The 9,868-nt window shown below is 46.2% G+C and overlaps 1 protein-coding gene across 2 annotated transcripts in view; it reads right to left on the minus strand.

Moving 5' to 3' along the window:
• TNFRSF21 (TNF receptor superfamily member 21) overlaps positions 1-9,868 on the minus strand; it is a 68,701-nt gene that overhangs the window by 44,998 nt on the left and 13,835 nt on the right. The window contains exons 2-4 of one of the 2 annotated variants that reach the window (XM_055079727.1): positions 5,745-6,015; positions 2,393-3,044; positions 398-892 (exon numbers count right to left, since the gene is read on the minus strand). In XM_055079727.1, coding sequence (XP_054935702.1) covers positions 398-892; positions 2,393-2,864 — 967 coding nt within the window. In that variant the 5' untranslated portion in view covers positions 2,865-3,044; positions 5,745-6,015. The remainder of the gene's footprint in view (positions 1-397; positions 893-2,392; positions 3,045-5,744; positions 6,016-9,868) is intronic. The other variant, XM_024122125.2, reaches the window with a different exon arrangement.

The raw sequence follows: 9,868 nt of genomic DNA on the forward strand, positions 1-9,868 counted from the left end.
CAGCGGCCATGGCTCACGGGCCCAGCCGCTCCGCGGCATGTGGGATCCTCCCGGACCGGGGCACGAACCCACGTCCCCTGCATCGCCAGGCGGACTCTCAACCACTGCGCCACCAGGGAAGCCCCCTCACTTGTTAAATGATGAGGTCAAACAAAGTCCCTAAAGGTCAGTCTCACGTCTCTGATGCCAAAACACTGTCCTCTAAATGTGCCATGGGAACAGGTGGCAGAGGAGTTATTCTCTCTGAACTTATTATGTGTAACACCAGGAGATCAAACAGCACTTGGTATTCAAAGGAGATTCCAGAAACTTTGCATTTCCCATTCCTTCCGCCCACAGGGACTAGGGAGGGAGAGGCGGGGGATCTGGAAGCAAGGGGGAAAGATGGGAGGCTCACCGTGGCCATTGCAGTAGTAGATCCACTTCTCCCGGTTCTGGGTGGGGGTCATGGATTTCTTGAGCCCCGCCTTTTCCACAATGGTGCTGGGATCCTGCCGGGGCCCCTTCTTCAGAGTTCTCGAGCTTTTCCGGATACTGCACACCACTATCACCACAAGCACCAGCAGCAGGAAAAGCACGATCATCCACGGCAGATGCTCATTGATGTCAAAATGCTTGTGTGGGTTCTGCCTGGGATGGCCCCTCTTGAGGCCTTTGATGGGCGTGCTGGACTTCTCGCCCCCAGTGGCCTCCATGGATGGCAGCAGCTTCAGGATGTGTCTGTGGTGGGGGCCTTGCTGGTGGTTGACTACCTGGAGGTTTGGGAGGGTCTTGTTCATGCCTTCCTCCCCCTTCGCTGAGCTTGTGTTCTCAGGGACAGTCCCTTCCTGGATGCCACTCGGCACCTTTGGTCTAACAGAGGCAGAAGAGTTGGATGCTGTTGAGTTCATGCCTAGAAAAAAAGAGTAAGGAGGGGGGAAGAGCTTTTCTATATGTGGGGCTCTGTACATTCCCTCCTTTTCCTAGTCATCTCCAAACCAGGCCAGATAATCCAAGAAAAGATGACCTTGGGAGCTTAAGAATAAATGGCATTGTACATTTTCATAAAGACCCTGACAGCACCTTTCTGTAGAAGGTAAAAACTCAGCTTAACAGCTAAACTCACTCCCTCATACCAAAACCAAGGGCATCCTCAGGGACCCACCAGTGTCTCAGCTTCACAGCAGCTTCTCCTGTGCTGCACATACTGAGTCAACCCTTAATTGTTTTGATTATTCAGAAAACTAGTTCCAATTGAATTCCTTTGTCCTTTAGTTTCTTTATTGCTACTCTCCCACCAGTTGGCTATTTCATGATGCGGTGGTAAAATGGAGAATATGACTAAAATAAAGAAAAGAGCTCGAACTCCAATCTACGTTTGACTAGTGAAAGGTTTGGTGAGACAGGTCAGTGAATAAAATAAGGCAGGACTTGCTTAGTATGTGCTAGTGATAAGAGGAACAAGATTTGGGCAGGCAGCTTAGTGGACTGCGTTCGGAGAAGCTTCCACAAGCATTCTCTATTAAGGAGTGAAAGCCTGGGAATTTGAGTCCCAAGAGACAGGACCTGGCCTGAATCAACCCCTGAGGAAACCTGGGCAGGTCATGGGACCTCTCTGAGGCTGTTTCTTCATTTCAACTGGCGGCTGTGAGAAGACCCTCCTTATGGAGTCATCGGGAAGGTCAAATGTAACCACACGTGAGAGTCTGCTGGAAAGCAACAGCTCACATTGGCTACCATCTCATGAAAATTAAATTTAATCAAAAAGGATTTGAAAATAAAAACAACGTTATTCTTGCCTGAGGTTCAAAATGAATTCTGAGGAAAACTGGGATATACTTAATGGAGGACATAAAGTCCTTTGAAAAAAAGAAATTCTTTTCTAGATGTGAATGCTAGTTACCTTCAACGTGACACGGATGGGCTTGAAGCTTCTGCCTTACTTTCCTTTTCTGGCCCACCTCAGATCCAACATTCATCCCTCCCTTCCAGAAGTCATGGTATTTTTCTCCCCTTCTCCTTCTAACCTTCAGGCTGTGTCTCCCCGGGATTGACTGGGTGTTGGAAAACTTTTAATCTACAAGGGACCTTAAAACAGCTAGATCACTCATTTATGGCGTCCTATCCATAAGGCCACACGCTGACCTTGTTTCTCTCAATTTTTATTTTCTAGCTTGATGTCACCTAGTTCTCAGATACTCGCTCCCCCCAATAGATAACTTCTTGAGTCTCAATGTTTCTAATAGGTCCAAAGAAGCTAGACTTTAAAGAGCCACAAAACGCAAGCCCTTTCTTCCAGGGGTGACTTTGGAATAGCCCAGATGGAGAAAACATCCTGGGTCCAAGCCCATTCTCGGTACCTCCACGGGGCACAAAGCCTTCCTCACATACAGAACTCATGAGGTTAAGTTACCTTTGGGAACATAAGTGGAGGAAGGGACTTCGTGGGGTTCCACATGCTCAGGGAGGGAAAGGCTGATTGTGCCGGGGGAAGGAGGGGTGGTGCTGGAGAGGGGCGGGAGCGTGCCACAGACGTTGTCTGCCTCCTGGGTCCCCAGCCTCATCACCACCAGGTTCTGACTCAGACAGTCTGTGTGTGCTCTGCATCTCATCACACTGGAAGGCACATCAGAGAAGGTCCCCCGAGCACACTGCTTACACCGCACGTCCTCCGTCTCTGTCCCCTTCTTCCGCACCCCCCAACCCACAGGGCACACCGTGTGGGGGGCGCAGGTAGCATTTGACTGGAACATGCCAGGCGGGCAAGTGCATTCTCGGTCAGTCAAGGCAGCGCAAGGTAATTTCTCAATCATCGGCCAGGGGCACGGCTGACTACACTCGTGGCATTTCTCAATGCCATTCTCGTGTCTGGTAAAGGTCCCCATGGGGCAGCTGCTGCAGACACGCAGGCTTGTGTTGGTACAGTGCTCAGACACATAGGTTCCTGCCGGACACTTGTCACAGGTAAGCACCTGGCCGGTGACACGGTCAACATGGTGGTATTTGCCAATGAGACCTGGGGCCTTCTGTTCCGGCTGAGCCCTGGTGGTACTGAGGAATCCAAGCTGAAAGAAAGAAAAAGCAATTGGGGGGACAAAAACCAAGAAGGTGTTACACGGGAAGAGGAGGAGAAAGGATGGAAGCACCCCAACCCCACCATCATCATCAGTCCCATGAAAGGTCTGACCCGTTCTGTACCCTTTTAACACTGCGGCTGCAACGTAACACAGAGAGAAACAGACTCCAGTTCCGTATGGGGGCCTGATCTCCTGGCTGTGAAGCTTTGGTTTTGTTGCCTGACCTTTGACTCAGCTTCCTTTTTTTCCATCTGTAAAATGAAGCTCACAGTACCTCTCGAACTGACTGTAAAATCAATGGAGAAGACGAATGTGAAAGCACTTTGGGACTCACATTAAAAATGCTACACAGGGCTTCCCTGGTGGCGCAGTGGTTGAGAGTCCACCTGCCGATGCAGGGGACGCGGGTTTGGGCCCCGGTCCGGGAAGATCCCACATGCCGCGGAGCGGCTGGACCCGTGAGCCATGGCCGCTGAGCCTGCGTGTCCGGAGCCTGTGCTCCGCAATGGGAGAGGCCACAACAGTGAGAGGCCCGCGTACCGCAAAAAAAAAAAAAAAAAAAAAAAAAATGCTACACAGAAGTCAAAATCCTAATGCAAGAGGAAAATAACTTGCTGAATAGTGTCCTCCTTCTATGACCCAAATGTTGCGTGGCCATTTCTTGATACCAGGACAAGTCAGCTGAGAAGCAGGATGGCAAATATTTGAGCTGCTACTTCCATAACAGGTGACCCATTTGGAGTTAACCAATAGACAAAGGTAAATGTTTTTTGTTTGTATTTTGTAAAACAGAGGCAGGCCCTTGGCAATCGTAACAAGCTTTAAATAACAGAATTAATGTTTTTAGATGCACACCCTGTTTGTTGAGCCTCCGAAGGGCACAGTCAACCTGCAGCCACCTAGAAGCCCAAGCACAAAGCTTGGGGAGGAGGGCAGTCAATTTCAAAAACAGTATTTAAGGGACTTCCCTGGTGGCACAGTGGTTAAGAATCTGCCTGCCAATGCAGGGGACACGGGTTTGAGCCCTGGTCTGGGAAGATCCCACATGCCCTGAGGCAACTAAGCCCGTGTGCCACAACTACTGAACCTGTGCTCTAGAGCCTGCGTGCCACAACTACTGAGCTCATGTGCTGCAGCTACGGAAACCTGCATGCCTAGAGCCCGTGCTCCGCAACAAGAAAAGCCACTGCAATGAGAAGCCCACGTACCGCAACAAACAGCAGCCCGCTTGCCACAACTAGGGAAAGCCCACACGGAGCAACGAAGACCCCATGCAGCCAAAAATAAATAAATTATTAAAAAAACAAAAAAAGTATTTAAGAATGTTCCGTATAAAATGTAAAGACAAATTTAGATGATACCGAAAATCTGATGTTAGGGAAAACACCTGAATCGAGAGACACAGTCACTGAGAAAAGTTTAGGAGAACAGGAGCCAGAAAACCTGAGGCTGGTTCTCCCTGATCGAGATCCTTACTTCTCTCCTTGATACAGAGGCAGGGAAACTCAATCAGAGCTTCAAACAAAGACTCGGGCCTCAAACGCAGCACCAAAATTACCTGAGAAGTTTTTTAAAAATCCACATCTCCAGCCCATCACCTGAGATCGTGTGGATCTGAAGTGTGGCCAGGAATCTGTTTTGGTTTGGTTTGGTTTGCTTGTTAAGCTTTCCAAGTGATTCTCATCCCCAACTAAGTTTTAGACTTTCTGAACCACGACGGGCCTCCGGGGGGCTCTAATCACCTATGATTCTGAAATAGCTCAGTTCCACGGTCAGAGCCCTTCCCCTGCCTCTCACCCAACCTGGCACTTTTTACTGTTTTAATATTACTCTTTTTTAATTATTATTTTTATAACAAAAATAAACATTCTTGTAACAATGTTAATAATTATGAAATAGAGCGAAACGTTTCAGTCTCTGCTCAGATCTACCCATCCCCAGAGAAATGCACTGTTCATTTTGGTGTGCACGCTTCCAGACCTTTTTCTGAGCATTTACACATAAAACACACGTACATGCTTTCAGTTGGCCAGTTCAGCTGCTTTGGGTTTGGTTTTGATTTACGTATATAAAGGGGACAGGCCATACCCACTATTCTGTGACTTGCTTTTGCTCACCTTCTAATACTGCATCACTGAAATCTTTCCATGTCTGAACACAAAGGTACTTCCTTCTTTATAATGGTCAAGCTCTCTTCAACAGTATGGATATGCCTTTGAACATGCGCATGGTAAACAATTTAGAGATAGTTCCTACTAAGGACATGTAGATTGCTTCTCTGCCCATGTGTCAGTGTACGCATGCGTCTTTCTATGATCCATGTTCGCCTCCTTCCCTTCCCACTCCACACCCCAGTTTCCCTTTTCTTTCCTTCTCATCCCAAATGACAGCTACAACCATGCTGCTCTCCGTCTTTTGAGAACCCCTTTCTTCAAGGACCAAAGAAGTCTCCATACAACCCATAACTAGGAACCTCTCACTCCTTCTCCTCTTTATTACTATGAATTTACTAGATACGTATTTTCAGCCTACGAGAGCACCAGACCTGAAATACAAAGAATACCTGGGCAAAGATTTAGAGAACAGAGGACTTGTGTTCTTGTCCAGACTCTGCCTTAAGATCAATTGGACGTGGTTTTACATGCCTGTAAAATTATCAGGTTGGACTCGGTTGTATTCAACTCTAACCTTCAAGGTGTCTGTGACTGTTTATCAAGTTCCACCTTCTCTATGAAGCCTTTACAACCATTCCTAGACACCCAGATTGCAAGCCGATGAGCAAATTCTTCATCACATTTCCTGTTTCTTCTGTCCGTCATGTTGGTGCCTAACGACATATTGCCTTGTAATGTTAGTTGATGGCTTCCTCAGTGTATATACTTATCTTCCCATAATGATTATAAGCAGCTCGAGGCCAGGGTCAACCACGTAGATTGCATTTCCTTCCTTGCTCAACCACCTGTGACGAAGATCATGGAAATGATAAACAAAGCATCCTCTGAGCCAAGGGTCAGCAAACTACATGCCCCCTGTTCCTATAAATAAGTGTTATGGGAACCTAGGCATTCATTCAGGTATTGTCTATGGCTGCTTTCATGCTATAATGGCAGAGTTGGATAGTTGCAAAAGAGACCATATGGCTGCAAACTTAAAGTATTTACTATCTGGTTCTTTACAGGAAATAAAAAAAAAAAGAAGTCTGCCAACACCTGTGCTCAGCAGTCAAAAGAAATGTCAAAAAATTCAGGGACCAGGAGCTCACTCACAGAAACACTCATACCCCCTCGGAGAGTCTAGCAAAGAGTATGGAGTTCGTGCCTTCCTTGACACCCATTCCAACTGACACGCCAAATCTGATCCTTCCATCCCCTGCTTAAAACTCTCAACGTGGGCTTCCCTGGTGGTGCAGTGGTTGAGAGTCTGCCTGCCGATGCAGGGGACACGGGTTTGTGCTCCGGTCCGGGAAGATCTCACATGCCGCGGAGCGGCTGGGCCCGTGAGCCATGGCCACTGAACCTGCGCGTCCGGAGCCTGTGCTCTGCAATGGGAGAGGCCACAACAGTGAGAGGCCCGCATACCACAAAAAAAACAAAAAAAAAACAAAAAAAACTCTCAATGACTCCCCACATGACTTACAATGGAATGCAAAATCTTTACCAGAGTTAGGACTTCCTTGGAAATGCCATCCCTGCCCTCCCCTCCCCAACTTAAAACTGGTCTCATATTTCTCCCCTCATATACATTTTTTAGGCTAATAAATGTTTTATTTTTTAAAATTTATTTTATTGAAGTATAGTTGATTTACAGTGTTGTGTTAATTTCTGCTGTCCAGCGAAGTGACTCAGTTATGCATATATATATACATCCTTTTTCATATTCTTTCCCAGTATGGTTTATCACAGGATATTGAATACAGTTCCCTGTGCTATGCAGTAAGACCTTGTTGTTTATCCATCCCCTCATTCCTGTTTTTCCTATACGACTACCTTCATTTTGTAGTTACACATTCATCTGCTTAGTGTGTCTTCCCCTCTGGACCACAAGCTCCATGAGGAAAAGAATAGACTCTCTGTTACATTCTGATGCTCTCCAAGTCCTTGAGGACAGTACCCAATGTGTGGTATAACTGGCAAGGGTTTGTTGGCTAAATGAATGAATGGCTTTGCAGACCATAAGTATTTAGAAGCAGCAAAGTAAAGGGTGGGGATGGAAGAGGTTGCTGGGCCTGAGCACGGATATAAAGGCAAGTGAGAGAAAACCAAAATGCCTCCACCACGTAGCCATCATCACTCAAGAGATAAAGCAGGCTGGCACCTTTCGGTGGAAGGGCAAATAGTTTCGCCTCCAAAGCCCCGGAGGATATCACTCTGTTTTAACAGAACCAAAACTGGCTTATAAGAATTATGCTCTAGGGGGATTCCCTGGTGGCGCAGTGGTTGCGCGTCCGCCTGCCGATGCAGGGGAACCGGGTTCGCGCCCCGATCTGGGAGGATCCCACATGCCGCGGAGAGGCTGGGCCCGTGAGCCATGGCCGCTGAGCCTGCGCGTCCGGAGCCTGTGCTCCGCAACGGGAGAGGCCACAACAAAGGGAGGCCCGCATACCACAAAAAAAAAAAAAAAAAAAAAAAGAATTATGCTCTGTGTGGTGCTTAAGATGACAAGCAAATGTAATGAAGAATTTAAAATATCTCCCCTTCACTTCATAAAAAGATAACACTAACTTGGTGCTTGGAATTATAAGCAGTATAATGAGATAATTCTCCTATGTCCCATCTTAGTTTCAACTTTAGTTATTTGAACAATTTCGTGTACTTAGGACACTTATTTCACCACCGATCATGGTTAAATGAGCAAATATCAGTGTACCACCTCAAACTGTACAGGATATGGCAGCACTATAAATATTTATGAAGTGATTAAAGGGAAAACCCAAGACAAAGCAAATTTCAAAGGAGGGAAGAGGTAGCTCTAAAATGACCAGCTGTAAAGGCCTCCACACTCACCTTGGTGACACACATCACACCTGTCCTATCGCTTCTACTCTAGGGCACAGAGATGGACCCAAGAAGCACCAGATGTGCTGATACATGTCAGAATACTGATGCCTATTTCTCTTTAACAATTCTTATCCCATGACGTCGTCCTTCAAACAAATGGGGGGGAAATTCCATGCAGTTTCTAAGTACAATGTGTTTATGTCATTCTTGTTCCCTATCAAATTCCAATCACTTTTCATGGAAAATGAGCAAACTCAAGACAGTGATAAACTTTTGTCTATTCATAAGGGATCAGCAGGAAGACCACTTGTGAGTTTGCTACAGAAAATTGTTCAATGCTGCCTAAAACTAGTACATCAAAAGGAATCTCAGCTACTGTGGATACAGTAACAAAGAAAAGGGAACCAAGTTATTCCTGAGATGGTGACTATAAGACATACTAATAGATGCTCAAACAGCAAAAGCCAGGCAGGGTAGAAACACCCCCAGAAGTTCTGACCATTTTATTTTCAGCATCACATTAAATTTGTAATCGCAAGACACTGACTGCTGGGAATTCTCTAGACTTGAAGAAAGAAAAAGAATGTACAAAGAGAAAGGCACCAGGGATAAAGCTTCTACAAAGCACGGACAGACCTGTTCTCAGTTGTGTTATATAAATTTGGTTGGCTCTGGCACTGCCTACTATCCTCTCTGATATAAAAAAGCCTTCTGTTGCTAGGGTAAAAGCAGGGACTGCTGTTAAAGCTGGCAAATCTAGAGAATGCTGAGGCTAGAATGTGCTGACAACAGGACCCGAAGGAGGCAAGCTCAGGAGAAAAGGGAAAAAAATGGGCAAGACTGAACTAACCCAGATGCTGTCTTCCCTAGAACCTACAATGCAGAAGAGTGTGTACTCAGCCTTCAGGTCTTGGACCACAGAAACGCATCTTCCTCCATCCATCACGATGGCTAGTTCTATAGGTTAAGACCCCACCTACGTGGAGAAGCCAACTTATAAATAAGACAGTGGTAAAAGTGTAGGGGAAACATGCCTCTGGGCTCACTAAGAATTTATAGAATCCTCATATAAACCAAGGTAAAATTAACACCACCAGCCAGGCCAGCAACTCCAGCCTGAAAGTATAAACAAAACCTAATTTAGCCTGAAGCATCTGAGCAAGCCCAGCTCTACCAGATCCTGATTTAGAGCTGGGGGGGAGAGGGGAGAGGGGAGGGTATGGAAGTGGTTTGACCTGTGTCTCCATTTCCTCATTAATATAATGGAGATAATAATAATACAATTAAATAATTTTAATAATAATGCAATAAAAATAATACATAGGATAACAATCCTAGGGTTGTTTTCACAATTAATTGTTACTACACATAAAGCAGGTAGAACACGCATGACCCAAGGAAGTTCTCCATGAATGTTAGTTATTTTCATCTTCACTCCTTCTACTATCATTTTACTCTAGTTTAGCTTCAGTCCCTTGGGATTAGACAACTTTTTAAAACACCCCAATTAAAACACAAATATCCAATAGAGAACAAACTAGTGGTTACCAGTGGAAAGAGGGAAGGGGGAGAAGCCATATGGGGATGGGGGGAAAAGGGTTACTATGGGATTATATGAACACGAATCCTGTGTATGAAACTTTTGAAAACTGTAAAGCACTACAGAATTTTTTTTTTTTTTTTTTTTGCGGTACGCGGGCCTCTCACTGCTGTGGCCTCACCTGTTGCAGAGCACAGGCTCCGGACGCGCAGGCTCAGCAGCCATGGCTCACGGGCCCAGCCGCTCCGCGGCATGTGGGATCCTCCCGGACCGGG

Source organism: Physeter macrocephalus, chromosome 18, assembly GCF_002837175.3.
Source record: "Physeter macrocephalus isolate SW-GA chromosome 18, ASM283717v5, whole genome shotgun sequence".
Taxonomy (NCBI): domain Eukaryota; kingdom Metazoa; phylum Chordata; class Mammalia; order Artiodactyla; family Physeteridae; genus Physeter; species Physeter macrocephalus.